General features: G+C 42.5%; 1 protein-coding gene across 2 annotated transcripts; it reads right to left on the reverse strand.

The window, feature by feature from the left end:
• Positions 1-4,734: 4,734 nt before the first annotated feature.
• Positions 4,735-16,104, reverse strand: lrp3 (low density lipoprotein receptor-related protein 3). Of its 2 annotated transcripts, none has more exons than XM_085767245.1 (7): positions 15,892-16,104; positions 9,975-10,113; positions 9,676-9,881; positions 8,037-8,653; positions 6,879-7,351; positions 6,504-6,636; positions 4,735-5,805 (listed from the first exon to the last, which is right to left on the reverse strand). In XM_085767245.1, the coding sequence occupies exons 1-7, from the start codon at positions 15,950-15,952 to the stop codon at positions 4,930-4,932; spliced, it is 2,505 nt and encodes an 834-aa protein (XP_085623371.1). In that variant the 5' UTR covers positions 15,953-16,104; the 3' UTR covers positions 4,735-4,929. The 2 variants fall into 2 exon arrangements, with proteins under 2 accessions (XP_085623371.1, XP_085623364.1); XM_085767238.1 differs by having other exon boundaries at positions 9,975-10,110; positions 15,892-16,100.
• Between the last annotated feature and the right edge of the window lie 511 nt (positions 16,105-16,615).

A 16,615-nucleotide genomic window follows, 5' to 3' on the forward strand; every position in this document is an offset into this window, starting at 1 on the left:
CTAAAAAAAACATAAAACTATTCTTATCAAAAGCAGCACAATTTCACAATACAAAAAAAAAAAAAAAAATTACATTCAATTCTCCAAATCTTCTTCTGAGCCATTTAAAAAGGAAAGACAGTAGTAAAGTGTCTTTATGCAGATGAGTTCAGGAGTGGCCTTTAATGACATTTATCAAATTTTGGACAATGCATGTCGGAGATATAACAAGTTGATGTTCCATGGCAAGGGATCAGAATTCACCAGCCTGTTACACAAAACCACATGGTTGTCAAAATGGAGCTTCACCAACTTGTTGAGGATCATCTGGCTGTGAAATTAAGAGGATGAGTTTTTGACTTTTGACTTATTTGACTTTTCAGTTACAAAAACCTGCAGTAAGAGAGAAATTCCCAGTTTCCAGTCCAATTGTAATTGGCTGTCATAGGTCAATGCTAGAAACTAAAACAGATTCAATCAAGAATATTAATTTTCCCTGTTCCCAAATTACCCACTGATCCTGTGAACTGATCCAAGACCTGTGTCTTTTCTGTAGATGAGTGTACCATCGCCAGCACAGACACACCTCAAGACCAGACACTAGTCACCTCAGGTTAGGTTGCTGTATTAGGGTGCTGGCCACCAATCCACAGGCCTGGACTGTTTGAGTAATGAAATACATCCAGAAGTGCTGTGATTCCAAGATGTGAGAGGATAAAGCCTGTCCCTCGACCAGTCCCTATGATCTATCCATACTTTTGCCACTCTTACAGCCTGAATGAGACAGTCTGAGCAAATACCAAATGAAATAGTAGCTAAGTCATCCTGGAATTCAGCAAGAACTATTGCTGCTGCACTTCTGTATCTAATCATGTCTCTTAAAATATCCCATGGTTCATTCTGCTGGTGCATTACAGTACAGTATCAGAATGACTTGCAGCTACTTACAACTACACTATGACATGGGTTTCCCCCAAGCGGTATGGCTTCCCCTAAAAATGAAAAAGTAATGAAACTAAGAAATTCATGTATATCATGATGAGTCCGTGCAGTTATAGATTCTTTGAAACATTATTTGTGGTTTTGAATGAATCATGTTTTCCACAATTAGCCACATATTCATCACACATTCACAGGTTTCTTCATGCATCCTCCTTCACTTGACTTTGCTGTTAACAATAACATAACAGCAGTGCAATCACCACCTTACAACAGGTACAGTATACCAGAGAGATGGATGACTGTCCAGTACAATAGCTTCAGAGTATTTGTATTGTGGGGGACATAGCTCCATCTTGTGGTTATATACAGTCCCTACATCCTCTATAAACACCAGTGTAAAAACTCTTTCTCCTTCCAGCTATTATCATGACTGAAATGGAGTAAAGCGTTAAAGAAGGCTCTTCTTTTGCAGTATTATTCATCTGATTTCCTCCTGTATTTTTTTTTTATTACTATTATTATTCTTTCTTAAAATACGATCAAACCATGAACAAGGAGCTGACTCTTTCTTCATCATACACATTCATTACAGACAACTACACTGCAACAGTTGAGTGTTGTGCCTCTGTATTTTGGAAACAACTTGAGTTTAAAGTTGCACAGTGAGAACAATGTCATTGCTTATTAAAAAGAGCAGCTTTTGAGATGGGGTGAGAGCCTTCACATGCTATTATACTATGCTAAGGTGCACTACAAGATTTAATCTTGTAGTCACTTATCCAACCCCTTATCTTGATGCACATCAGTACTTTAGCATTGTTACTTTAAGCAAGTTTGCATGCTAACATCTGCATTTCGCAAATTCAACACGCCGCTACAATTACAGTTAAATTAGTGATATAATATTGCAAATCAAAATGATATTACTTTATTTTGCCCACTGAAAACAATTCAAATGATAATCAGCTTGAAGTTTATTAACTGCAGGCACAGGAAAACATAGACTAATAAACAGAAAGCTGTTATGTAGGCTATCACACAGGGCTTTGATCAGTAAACCCCATGATGCCATGGTGGTATTTCTCTTTCAGCATCAAAATATACAAATATAGATCTCAAAATGTGAGAATGCCTTTATACAAACACAGTGTATGACAACCTCAGCCTTTGACAGGGGAGAAGCTTCAAAATCAAACAGCAAGGAAAAGGAATCTGACTAATAGACAACCTGGTTCAGTAGAATTACATTGTCCGATGGCCTTAATCCAGTGTATTTACCTGTGTCAGTGTGTACATAAAACACAGCATAACCACATTGGTACTTATTGGATACAAATTTAAATTTAGAGATGCTACTAAATCATCTCCTATAATATCTTGTTCGTGGTCCGCACGTGCCAAAGACTGTCATAAATATAAACAGAAATTGTGCAGATTATCATTTTAAACATGTAAATACACTCAATTAAGGCCACTGGAAAACATTTCCTTTTCCCTAAATCCCCTGCTATAATAATCCCAGAGACAAGATTCCTGATGCAGTAGTGCACTGTAAGTCCATAGCAGTTCATTGTTACATGTCATATCATAAATCTCTTAAATCTAATCTCTTCAAACATGTAAACCACAGCTGTGATTCATGAAAGCATCCATGATCATTACAATGGCAATGACAGTCCTTTAAGGCATTAATTACATCTCTGCACATCACAAAGCAAGTTTGGACATACCCTACTTTAAAACTACAGCTAACTACTTCACTTCAACTCAAATATGGGCTGTCAAGCTTCAAACTGAAATGTATACAAGTGATTTGTATTTCTCTGAATGTCAAAGACCTGCTCGGGAAGGGGTAATGGAGACACCTGTAATGGCACATAACATGTAGCAGCTGTTTTACGGCAAAACTTCTATAAGAAGGAAGCACATGAGGGTAGAATGGCACGTTCAGTTCATTTAAAGGAAAACAGCAGAAAAGATGGTGTATTTAGTACCGACACCTAATGCCAAAAATCCACCAGAACTTGGCTTCTAGTTGTCACTCATTCTCCGCCTCCTACAGTGGTTATTTGACTTCAATATTCTGTATCAATATCCTGCAGTAAAAGGGAGAATTTCACTGATTTCAACAAATATGAAACAGGTACATTCTTGAAGTCCAACAGTGATTAGCAAAAGGTTCCCTTGGTACCTTGGACGGACAAGCACTCAAGGTGACCTGGTTTCATCAAGTTCAGTATTTGTCAAGGCAGAAAGAGAAACATGAAAAAGAACTGAAGTATAGATCTCCACAGAGGACTGAAAAATATCTGTCTTTGCTTTAACATCCACAGCAGAGATGTGATTTTTCCACTGAAATAAAAACCAGCAGTCTAGATGTCTGCAGTGGCTAGTGTGCAGTCAGCAGTACTGCAGAGGTACCACTGAACAAGAAGAGGACAACTTGACAATCAGTCTGTGAGGCTTCTCTTTCAAATATTTCCTGGATATGCGCGCAAATTCATTAGTGCACTGAATACAAATCAGAGCACACGGGTGGATTCATTCAAGCGGTGAAAAGACAGACTGGAGAGGACAGGTTAGATTTGATTTAAGGAGGAGGAGCTGGGCAGAGTAACAATGTGTTCATTAGTAAAAACTAATGCGATATGATGACAAAAAACTAAATAAAATAAAAAAATGTTTTGGTAAAGGGGTCATAATGTCACTGAAGACTTTCACCACTGGAAACATACACGCAGACTGAATACTGACAGAGGTTTGGCATGGTTAAATGAATAGTTTGACATTTCTAAATCGCTGCTAAAAAGCAGATAGAATTTCCGAAAATGTCAAACTCTTGATTGATTCAGTAGATAAGTCTGCTGATGTTTTGTATTTTTATTATTGTGAAAAAATGGTAATGTAACGACCAAAACCATATTTATTGGATAATTATATTTAATGGACAGGAGTCGAGAGAGAGACAGGAAATGGGAGGCAGAGAGGGGGGGAATGACACGCAGGATAGGGCCGCTCGGCGCAGGATTCAAACCGGGGCCACCTGCAGTGAGGACTATAGCCTCAACACATGGGGCGGCTGCTCTATCAACTGAGCTAAACACCGCCCACACTTCTTTTTACATGGTAAGTAAAAGTACCCAACCTGATTTTATGACTTGTAAAGCATGTCCATGCCTATAGGAAAGCACTGTAAATGTGCTAGCTGAATAAACTCATATTCCTTTGCCAATAAATGCGCAATTTATTCCTCTACTCTGTCATTTTAGAGATGTGCAGGTGCATATGTATGCAGGTGGAGTTGACAATTACTGATAGATGAGAAAATGCATCTCTGGTTTTGGCCTTTTCATGCAATTTCTTGACAATAGCAAAAATATAAAACATTTCCAGCTTTATCCTGTATTGTGACAGCCAACCATGACCATCCAGATATGTCATTCTACTATAATCACAATAACAAAGCTTCACAGAATCAAGAGGGGCCAAGACAAAACAGAGGATCATTAATCTGATAAATTCATATGTGGTCACTAAATAGGCTTTCACGGTTCACAGTATATAGCGGTGTGTAATGGCTTTGGGTAACAACACAAAGGCTGCTTTGGCGAACATGTTGCCAATATCGTGTTGGTACTCGTGGCCAGAATTTAATGTGGGGCTCATGAAAAGTTCATGTCCAAACTGGTTAAATGGGGAACTCTGTTTGCTTTTTAATCCTCGGACTCTATGCGAATCAAAACATTTGCAACACACACCATAAGCACGACTGATGTTGGTTTCATTCACCATACTTTGTGCATATGCAGATTTTTAAGCAAGTGTTGAACGGGCTAAGTTAAGTGAATTATATTGTACTGGGTTTGATACTGTACCTCCTCCGTATGGCGAGCTAAGGTACAGGTCTGACCTCTGGATCTGGTGGGGGCACATTTCAAGGACACTTTAGCAGCGCAGACATTGTCAACAGCAGGTTAAGACGGATGGATTAGCATCTTTCTATATTTTTCAGGATGGCGTTGTTTCCTGCTCTGAATCTCCTCCTTCATCACTAAAGGTCCTGAACCTGCAGAGCCTGCTCTTGCTCTCCCTCCTCTCATCCCTGCGTCCTCTGTCCTTACTTGGCACTTCCACAACAAAGTGACAGTCACTCTCCTCTGCTTTCACAGAAGAGGACAAGGGCTCAGTGGGTGAAGTCACCTCTGGAACCTGTGGGTGGGCTTGGGCTGTTGTTGTTGTTGTTTGGGAGTTGCTGGGAAACTCAGAGGGTGAGACAGGGGACAGAGGCCCTAAAGGAGAGTAACGTCTCAAGGAAACGCCTTTTAGGTTAACTGCAAGCTCCAGAACTAGTTTCCTAGATGTTCGGGGGTGGCAAGGGGGCACAGTGGCTTCCTGTGGGACGGGAGGAAGTCCATTCTGTGCTGGAGGGTCACTCTGACCAGCAGTGGGAGGCTCAAACTGTGGAGCCCTGGTGCCTTCCCTGCTGATTGGTGATGGCTCCTCATCCTCTGGACTGTCCGCCGACTGCAAGGAGAGAGGCGAGGCGGGGCTCTCCGGCGTGCAGGGCTGCAGATCCGTAGCCCCCGAGCAGCAGGAGCCTCCACCGGCTACGCTGACCTCATCCCCGAGGCGCTCCGCGTCTCGGGCTTGAGGCCCCTGCTCCCCCCCCCCCACCGTTCGGTAGCTATGGAGCCCCAGTGTGATCTGCGTGTGTCCCGGGGGATCCAGCAGCGGTACGTGGCCCCTGGTTCTTCCTCCGCTGTGGAACAAGCGACTCCACAGATGCCCGAGCCGCCGTCGAGAAGAGGAGGAGGTGGAGCGCCGCGTGGAGTGTCGTCTGATCTGTCGGCGCATCGCCAGCCGCAGGTTCTGAAGCATGGAGGCCTGCGGGAGAGGGAGGGCAGAGGGACACGCAGAAAAGGCTGTGATTCTGTTTTCCATCTTACTGTCGAGCACAGTTTACCAGATCAAGTGGCCACTCACAGTCCTATTCTTGCGCGGCTGCAAGGCTAACAGTAGCGGAAATTCAATTCAATTCAATTCACATCTATTTTTGTCCTCCTGCTCTCCTGGTTCCAGACACAAGGCTGCAGGCTTGGTGGATCATTGTGGAGTTGGTTCATTCAAGGCAGCCATGTCCATACATTTAGTTTTTAAGGCCTTTTCCTGTGAATAACCTAATTATTTTTCTGTTGTGTACAGAGCGATATTACAAGGATCCATTTTGCTGCTCAAATGTAATCGCATCTCATGCTATGTGCAGAAGCAGCATTACAGCACAAGAGGAAGTGTATTCATTCAGTTTAAATAAAAGGCCAATACTATCCAGATGTTAGCATCATGAGGTTTTTACACTGGCCTTTGAATTATTGCAAAAATAACCCTCTGTGACAAACAGGTCATGATACTTACACATTTCTTTCAGGAGGATATTCTTCACAAATAAACACCACCATGTATTTTGAAGACTCAATTTCAACACTGTTGCAAAAACAGTTTGTCAAACCTGTATGTTCAAAGCCAGTTTCACATAAGTAGCACAATAACATGTCCCTGTGTGTATAATTATGTGAATGCACTACCTGGGTGGGGCTGTATACTGGGAAATCCTCCACTGGGGGGATGAGACCCTGGGCGATCAGCTGACCATAGGAGGGCGGAGCCTCCCTCTGAACAAATTCTGCCTCCATGCGAGTCATCTGAGTCTCAAAGGCTCTACGGGGGGCGGGGCACAGAGCAGACCAACAGCAGGTCAGAGGCAAGAGACACAAGTGTGGAGAGAAAGTTGGAGTTAGTGAGAAAACATCTTAGTATGACAAATGCTGTAAGTTATTTAAATCACAGCAGCATCAATAATAGAGTCAGGGACAGTGTAAAGTGTCTTTGAAGTGCTTTGCAATAGTACGTTTGCAGTAAAAAGTGCTGAACACACGCAGCCGGAGGACTCGTGTCCTCACCTGTACTCTCTGCTCCTGAGTGAGTGGAGTTTAAGGGCACAGCCGAGGGCGATGACCAGCAGCAGACTGCAGACCAGACTACCAATCAGGGCTGCAGTGATGACCTTCCTGGGCACCGCAGCCAGGCAGTCCCTCTCGTCGCTCCCGTCCAAGCAGTCCTCCTGGCCGTCACAGCGCCACGTCTCAAAGATACACAGGTTGGTCCCACAGTGGAAGTTTCCAGGTTGGCAGTCGAAGCAGTTCTTTTCATCCGACCCATCCGGGCACCTCTTTTGGTTGTTGCAGCGCTCTGAGGCCGGGTAACACACCCCGGTGCCGCCCTCGCAGGGAAACTCCCCATCGGGGCACGTGGGGCAGGCCTCCTCGTCACGGCCCGACGGGCAGTGCCAGTAACCGTCACAGCGCTGTCGCTCCGAGTAGCAGCCCTGATCGCTGCCACAGGGGTGCTCTCCAGGAAAACAGTATCCTTTGACCTGGAAGGTGGAGGAAAAAACGACATCACCATCTAGACAAGAATGAATTCATGCCACTTGAATGATTATGTTCTTTGCACCAAGACACCAAGTTTCTTTCCCTGAACCAGACTATTTAGAAAACAGGTGATTACAGATGGGAAGGTGATGATACAGATGATGAGAAGTTTAATATGTATTTTAGATGAAGGAAAGCTTTGTTTTCTCAGAGCAAAATACAATATACAAAATATTCCTGAGGATAACAGAATATTAATGTGTGAGTTAGATAAAGTGGAAACTGAACTCCATTTCCTTTTGTACTGTACAAAATATGAGGATTTGAGAGACGTATTATTCTGTGAAATCTACCCTGAAATATTTTGCTGCACTCATGAGCACAAACTTAATGGTTGTTTAGTTTCAATGTGTGTAAGACTGCTAATTTTATTTCCAAAGCATCTTTGATCAACTCCTTTGAAGCTTTGTATTTGTTTTCTCTTCTTTCTTTCTTCCAAAGATGATCTGACTGCTCTTGAGGATCTGGTTGTTTTAACTGTATTTTCATTTGTTTGTTTCATTGATGTGCTGACGACGTACTCCTGGTTTGTTTTCTTGGTGTCTTGTAAGCCCCTGTGTGTTGGGCATGGGGATGTAATTTACTTATTTATTAATTCATTCATACAATAAGCCCAGATTGAAGTACCTGGTATGTGGCGTTGAAACCATGTCCAGGGCTGTGAGGCTGGGCCATGTACAGCACGCTCATCTGCCCTCGGCTCGACTCCAGCAGCGCCAGGCGCCTGTTGTTATGATACGACAACACCTGTAAGAGATGCTCCGCCTGCTGCAGCAGACCATCGTACACGTGCAGTGAATCTCCGGGCCCGAGCTGCAGGTCCAGCTGCAGCACGATGGGTTTGGGGTCCTGTGTGTCCAGCAGCCAGGAACACCTCAGCTCCTTCATGGCGCTGCGATTGGCCCGGAAGAAATCTGGGGAAGCAAAGGAACCGTAGAAGTTCCCCAGACGTTTGCCACAGGTGGTGTCGGGGCAGCCCAGCTCGTCGCTCCCGTCCGGGCAGTCCCGGGCTCCGTTGCAGCGCAGGGCGGCGGGCAAGCAGCGGGTGGACTGGACTTGAGTGCACGGCAGGGAACCGAAGGGACAGAGGCCGGGCCGGGCCTCGGTGGGAGGGGGGGAGCAGCTGCGTTCGTCTGTGGCATCCCCACATTCGTCCTGACCGTTGCACTTCCACGAGCGAGGAAGACACTTCCCATTCCCACACAGGAATTCATCTGACTGACAGCTGCTCTGACCCAGATGACCTTTAAAGGAGAGGAATAATCAGACTGGGGCCACAGGAGAAAAAGAGCAGACACAAACTGACAGGGTAGCATCACGCCAGGCTCAGCCACACACTCTAAAATGTGTAGGCCTATACATTATGCACTTTGCCAAAACGTATGCGCTTTCTTGGCACAAAAAAACTCATCAGCAGGTGACTGCGGTTGTAAATGAACATGAACGCAAAACATCTTAAAGAGGCAACCACTCCAAAGATATTCATTTGGATATACTGTCAGACCACTGGCTGTATTTTACCAGTCTTCAGTTCGGTCTGGCAACTAGTCTGCACTTGTACATTTTAATACACTCCGTCTGAATTACTGTAAATTTTGACCCAGTGTCCCAAGCCTCGACTGTGGCTATTTCTGAGCCACTTTGAAAGGCACTATACAATTCTTGAAAACATACAGGCAGACAAAGAAATTAAATTCCTATTTTCTTTTACATTAAAGCAATATTTTTGTGTAAGACACCCTGACTCTAATTATAGTTGTTGCACACAAATGTTTGCAAAGTTGCAAATGAAATATGAAATTGCAGCAGCGATACTCATCACTCAGACGTGCCAGGGAATTTGAAAAAATGCACCTCTCACAAATGACAATATGTATCAATGTCTGATCAATGTTAACGTCGTTGATTCATTGACTCACTGATCACTGAGTTGACGTTTAAATGTATATCAATGTATTGTTGCATCCCTAATAATAATAATACAGCGGAGCAGCCTTTGCCCCTTGTTATTATTGAGAATATAACACATTTGCAACACAACATGAAACATGAAACATGAACATGAAACATGAAAAATACTGCAATGATGAGACAAAGGGACTTATGGGAGCGTTATGTAGTAATAATTTAGTAACAAATTACTGCATGAGGTCAGTCATGGTTTCTGACTGTTATATTATTTAAACTTGACGTCACTGTCATATTTTGCCTTATGAAAGTGTACCAGATAAAGCCAGATGAACTCAACCTCCCGTGACCAGCTTACCTCTGATGTAAGAGAGGCGGAAGCCCTGGGCCTGTCCGGAGCTGTTGGCATGAGAGTGGAAGTAGAGCCACACACGCCCCCTAGTGGAGATGACAGGTGGAGGCAGCATGGTGCCGCACAGCCTGGATTCCCCATTCCACGTCGGGGTCAGGAGGAGCCAGTCTCCCAAACAGTTCCCCGACTCGGCCAAGTCAAAGTTGCGGAAACTGGAGCAGAGCATTGATCGTTTCAGGTGCTTTCTCAAAAACATACATCAGGTGTGTGTGTGTGTGTGTGTGTGTGTGTGTGAGTGAGTCTACCTGATGGTAATGACCTCCCCCTGACCTCCCTGGATGTGCCAGCTGCAGTTGACTCCAGGGGGGTAGTTTAAAGGCCAGGCAGGGCTGTAGATCACACCCCTCCGCTCCGTATGGACCTCCACCCGCTCACTGCAGCCTGCTGCTGGGGAACAGACAGACAGACAGACAGACAGACAGACAGACAGACAGACAGATAGGGGGAGATGAGTCAAGTCTGAAAAAGCTTTTGTACGTGATTATGTGTTTCCAACAAAACACTTTCCTGCAGGAAAAATCATAATTTTATTTATCATGAACATCCTTCATCCTCCCTTTGTGAATAAACAGATGGCAAGCAGAGTTTGCTGCAGAGTTTGGTTTTCTAGCCAGTTAGGAAGGTAGCACTTGTCCTTGGCTTCACATGCACACATTCATTATTCAAATTTCCTGGTGCTCTTAATCAGCAGAAATTAAAATGAAAGAGAAAAAAGCTCTATCCTGTATTTTCGTAATGGTCAACAAATCCCATGAAAAGGCTGCAGCCAACAAAGTCCACGTCTCAATGCTTTCTGACTCATTTGTTCTCACTGTACATCTGAATCATGTAAATGATTAAAAACTAGTCACAAATATATTGATTTAAACCTTTTTAAGCTGTAGTTTTTGTTGCCAAAACAAGAGTAAATTGTAATTATGGGAACTATTTTCAGCTGCAGGAGGAATAAAATAACACTCAATCCTTTGCTGGTTGTGGTCTTTTCAAAAGGATGTGTTGACAATGACAGAAATAGAGAATATAAAAAGACCATACGTTTGTAAATCTATGACTTTTCTCCACACGTTTTATGTAATCATGAGGAGTCCTTGTCATCTTGAACGCTAAGGAGGGAAACTAGACTCCTTTACACCAGAGAGATATCATCTGTTCCTTTATTCATGATGGACTAAGAGTTATGCAGGCTCAGCAGGATCCATACGGCTACTGCCAGAACACTACACACACACAAACACACACGCACACACACCACTCACTCTTAATCCTTTTTTCAAACATACATCCAGTGCAGACTTTCTTATGACCCTAAGGAACAGCAGTGCTTTAAAAAGGATGTGACCACATTGCAAACGTCTATATACTTTTATCCAGCTTTACACAGCTCTCGGTTTTTTTGTTTTGTTTTTTTAACACTGGTAACACATGGAAGGGGCGACTCAAAGACTCTGAGATCTGTCAGGTGGCAGGTCAATGTGTGGGAGGACCATGAATGAAAAGGAAAATGTGCATATTTGTTTCGCAAAATGTGTGTGTGCCCCTAAATTTTCTGCTTGCACTCCTAAAATTTTAAGTTAGGGGCCACTGTATTCTTAGTAAAAAATGTTAGTCTGGAGCCCTGCCTGCAAGACAAATGACCTCATTGCCTTTCAGGGGAGCTTTCTGCTGATCACATGGGCGCCAAATGAGGGCCAAGTAGCAACAGCAACAGCAGTCACACTGGCAGCCAAGGCAACAACATCACCTGCTGCCATCACACCATGGCTCCGGGGAATAACACAGTGTGAGGTGGCCAAGAGGAGCACCAGGAATAGGACACAGCGCAGGCAATGCAATGAGTCCTGGGATGGGGGATTTTATTCACTTTTCCAGTGCTGAGAATGAGAATATAGAGCTACACTGTTAAGAATTTTCCTGTAAAATAACAGTAAAGAACTGGCAGCTGGGTTACCATTATGATACTGTAAAATTTACAGTTTTTTACTGTCATGGAAATTTACAGCTTTTTACTGTTAATGAAGAAAACAGTATGGGACTGTTTTTTTATTATAAAAACAGTAAACAACTGGCAGCTGGGTTACCATTATGCTACTGTAAAATTACATATTTGTTACTGTTACTAAAAACTACAGTTTTGTACTGTATTTGAAAATTACACTGTGTACTGTTTTTTAAGATTACTTTAACAATACTTTACAGTTAACTGATTTGTTTAAAAATACATTATCAGTCTTCACAAAATCTACAAACTACAACAAAATAGAAACAGAGCAGCATGTAATTGCAATATGAAAAAAGCACAGCTTCTTAATACACTTTGACTTTTATTTCAACATGAATTTAGAATCTCCACATTCAGACCACATTCAGAAACCTTCTTTAAAAAAAGACGTTACAGACAATTGAGCAATAGATAAGTCATAAATTTACAAAGCTCTCAGATGTGTCTGCCCTTTGTATCCTCTTGTAATCTGCTATTGTAATGTGGTCTATGAACATAAAAATCAAAGAAAAGCCACAAGTCCAGAAAAAAATATCCAAAGTCCTGACCTCAGACAGTCAAAAATATGCCAGAATGAAACATTCAAACAGTTGTATGTTCAGAAACAGACACAAATAACTTGGCAAGAATAACAGCAAGGGACTTTCAACTCTGTAAAGGAGAGAGAAAGAGGGTGAGATTGAGAGGGAGAAAGAATTAAAGCAATGAGACAAGATGGTCTGTGTGTGTTATGGGATTGAATAATCTCACCTAAATGAAGTCCTGCTGAAATTCCATGAGTCTTTCAGCATGTGGATACAGTACATGTGGTTTGACTGCTGTCATCCTTTTGCTTGTGGTGCTGGTGCCCCATCCAGCCTTTGGTGCCTCTCAGGGTTTATGAAGCACCTGCAATTAATAGTGTCTCATCAGACAGTGGGAAAATCATTGCACATATTCATTAACAACACAATACAAAGCAGCAAATGTTAATTTAGAATAGCATGCTATTGAAAAGATGAAAAAAACACATGTTATAGTGAAAATACCTGACGTTTGGGTGAATTCAAGGGCACAGGAGGCATCTTCCTGGTTGAAGATAGAAGGTGGAAAATAAGGTGGGTTGGATTCCCTCACATACGACATGGCCCTCGATGCTGACCATCCAGCGCTGAAGTTTCCTGTTGTTCACCTGAAACTTGACCAAGAATTGCCCTGGTAAATTAAGATGTGCTCACTGCTTTCACCTGCACATTTTTGCAATTTGCAATCAGGCAGACAACACTACAGGTCTAATATTGCTGTGACTTTTCATGTACCCCACATAGGCAACTGAGGTGCATATACCTGACAAAGAAAAGATTATTGCAAACTTGACCATGATTCAACAAACAGGAAGCACCGTGCAATATGAACAACAACTCACAAATACTTACTGTGATCAGTAGCGCAGCAGCAAATAGTCTTCAGTAGGCCTATGTGTAATGTCAAAGAAATATGTCAAAAACTGTACCGTAAATGACGCTCAAAGAACTCAGCAAACATCTTATGGATCATGAGCCCCCATAGATTCATTAATTAATGGCAAACATGGTAACAACAACAGCAACAACAGTGGTCTTATACTGACTAGAAAAAGTACTAAAGCACTAAATTTCTGAGCTAAAATTTAAAATCTGGAATACCTCAGAATGAACAGACCTCTTATGTTGTGGTGTGTTGCACCATTAAGGCATTATATGAATGCTTCATGAATTCACTTCATCTATCATCTGTGAAAATTTAGCTAGCTACCGAATCATTCTGTCATGACATGCACATTTGCAATAGGCTGATGAAAACAAACTGAAAACACTGCCAATTTACTTTGTACCAATTTACAAATGAAATAAAACTGCTACTCACCAAATAATTTGCTAGATGGGGGTGGATGAAGGGTCGACAAAGAGAGGAACAGATCCGGCTTCACATGTGTAGTTTCGGTTAAATTTCCCACAATGCAAAAAATACAACATGATACCGTGACTTAGATGGTTTAGATGAAAGATTAGCGGTTAAGTGCTGTATATTAGGAAAACAGTATAGTTCCGTTAAAAGAACAGTAAATTACCTAAATTTAACAGTTTTTGTTTATTTTAACAGTAGAATGATGTATTTAAAAATAACAGGTTAATACTGTTGGAATTCTGCTGTAAATTCACAGCTTTTTCTTACAGTGTATGAGTTCAGTGTTTTAAGCATCTCATTACTGCTTAACGCTTCAGTAGAGAGAGTGAGACACAGGCAAGAAGAAGCTGTCGGACAAGCCTCTTAATTAACCATAAGCATAGAGACGGAGCTTTAGCTGCATCGTCTGACAGTGACTGTCCGACGATAACGCACAGCAGAGAGTCTGCTCCATTCTGCTGAGTTAGTGTGTTTGTTTCAAGCTTTCTTGATGAATCAGTGAAGTCAGCAGAGTGAAGCAGGATGGGGGCGGGAGGAAAGATCCAGGGCTCAGTGATGGATATCGACTAACCGGACACAGCTAGCGCGCTCACACACATGAAGCTGGACGAGACTACAGACGCTCTACATCACACCTTTTATGATCATCAAAAAATTCAAGAGACAACGGGACAACTAGTGCAGATTCCTCCACCTTCAGGCTCAAAGTCAGAAAGTGTGAGAACAATGTGATGGTGTCACGTTGGACACAATTCATCTTCCTGTTTGTGAGTGTGTTTTGGTCACACTGTTATTATTATTATTTTTAACTTCACCGATATATATTTGGAGGGAGATCCTTTCTAGCAGCATCAATAGATCTGAATGCACTGCAGCTACAACACAAATTGTGTTTGGAAGACAAAATGCAACTCTAGTGTTTACTCTAGTCATAGTTACTGAATTCAACTGCAAGCTGTTCACAAAAATAGTCTAAAGAAAGTGATGTTTAAGAGGGTTTTTCTTTGGTTTGGGTTTTTTTTTTTTTTTTTTAACTTGTGAGCTGTTAAATAAACATTGTGGATTGAAACAATACATTTCCTTCTGAAATGTGGAGGACATAGGGTATGAAGTACAAGCACCACCACAGATGCTGTACAAAGATTTAATTTATTTATTTAGATTTAATTTTAAGTTAAGCTCTTGTTGTCCTCAAAAAATCTAAACTAAATGGAGCTCTGAAAGTATGTCAGCAACAAACAAAAACAAAACAAAAAACCATGATGTAATGATATAAAGAGATACTGGCTTTACTATAATAGTTTTTTACTGCCTCAGCTAAAATAGACTGAAGCTCATTAAAACGGTGTGTGTGTGTGTGTGTGTGTGTGTGTGTGTGAGAGAGAGAGAGAGAGAGAAAGCGCAATAGACAGAGAGAAACTTTGTTCTTACAAGTACTTTGTGTGCAAAGGTGCGAGGTCAAACAAGTACTGACATGCGTTTGAGATAGTGTGTGTTATGATGGTTTGTGCAGAAGCTCCCTCCTCTCTCTCTCTCACACACACACACACACACACACACACACACACACACACACACTGATCTGTCTATTGCTGTGACAGCCTTCTCCTTTATTTTCATACCACTAGAGAGAGGAATATGATAATGGAGAAGAAGGAGGAGGAGGAGGGGGAGGGGGAGGAGGATGGGTGGTGGTGGGGGTGGGGGTGGGGGTGGAGGGTGACTGCCTGCCTGCAGAGGAGCAGTGATGTAATGCTGATAGCAGCATCACATTTGTGAAAGAGCATCCATGTTTCCACACTAACCCCCCGATCATTTACCCACCGCAGATCAATACCCACCGCAGGTTCCTGTGCACTGATAGGCTCATCTTCTCACTGCATCCGATCACAACAATGAAAACATCCAGTCTTCATCCACCGTATCACTTTATCAAAGTGACACAGGAGGAAGCAGCGGGTACAACAACATCCACTATACTGCTCGGGGTGTGAACGTGAGGTTGTTAATAGGAGTCTGTCTGCTGTGATGCTCAGTGTTCGGAGGCTAAAAATAAATTTAAAAAAAAAACACACACACACACACACAACCGGTCCTCCTGAGAAAATGGCTTCGCTTGCAACACTGCATTGTTTACATTAGGAAGAGCGGCCCCCAGATGTGTGACACAGATGTGCACAGAAAGCCATGTTCACATCAGAGCAGTGTGGATGTGGATGCATTGTTTTGAAGCTCACCTGCACAGAGCAGAGCGGAGCGGAGCCACAGCAGTCCGAGCAGCAGCTCCCTCTGTCCCATGGTCCGACGGGGACTTCTGCTATTATCTCGGGTACAGTGTCCACTGTTTGCTCGACATGTGTTCCCAGGTAAACGCCAGCATCTGGACCCCCAGCTCGGACTCACTGTGCACACCGAGCAGTCAGTCCCCACGGTGGAGGAAAGCCCTGTGTCCTTTGCAGCGACAGCCAAGACACCACAGTCAAGGCAGCAGAAGCTACACGACTTCCGGTTACTGTCTTCTAAGTAAAAGCCACATTGGCTCATTTTAAGCAATATAATCCATTAGAAATAAACATTGCACTGGGTGACGGACTCGTTGTAGCCTATCCCGCAATTCGGGTTACCTAATGAACTAGTAGGCTACTTAGACAAAATATAAATAATGTAGCTCTTAAAAACTAATTGCAAATACAAAATGCATGATTACAGAAATTCGAGTAGGCCTAACTAGTAAGTTATTCAGGTTGTACAAGTTTCAGCCATAACAGTTTTTGCACATCTGGACAGATGTGTCACTAATCCTTTAATGAGAGTGAAAACTCCACCATAATCTTTTTTTTTGTCTGTGAAGAAAGAGTAAAGGCAAGAATGAAAGAAAATTAAAATGCAAATAATTAAAATAAATAAATTAAAAATAAATAAATTAAAGGTGAATTAGACAACTTATCTTGTTAACATGAA

This window comes from Trachurus japonicus, chromosome 3 (assembly GCF_045865225.1).
Source record: "Trachurus japonicus isolate A0001 chromosome 3, Traja_1.0".
Taxonomy (NCBI): Eukaryota; Metazoa; Chordata; class Actinopteri; order Carangiformes; family Carangidae; genus Trachurus; species Trachurus japonicus.

Excerpts from the sequence above, each read along its gene's own strand:
- lrp3 (XM_085767245.1), bottom strand. The coding sequence starts at position 15,952 with ATGGGACAGAGGGAGCTGCTGCTCGGACTGCTGTGGCTCCGCTCCGCT. Across the intron at positions 10,114-15,891 it reads CTCCGCTCTGCTCTGTGCAG|CAGGCTGCAGTGAGCGGGTG; the intron begins GTGAGCTTCAAA and ends GTTCCCCAGCAG. Across the intron at positions 5,806-6,503 it reads CAGTATACAGCCCCACCCAG|GCCTCCATGCTTCAGAACCT; the intron begins GTAGTGCATTCA and ends CCTCTCCCGCAG.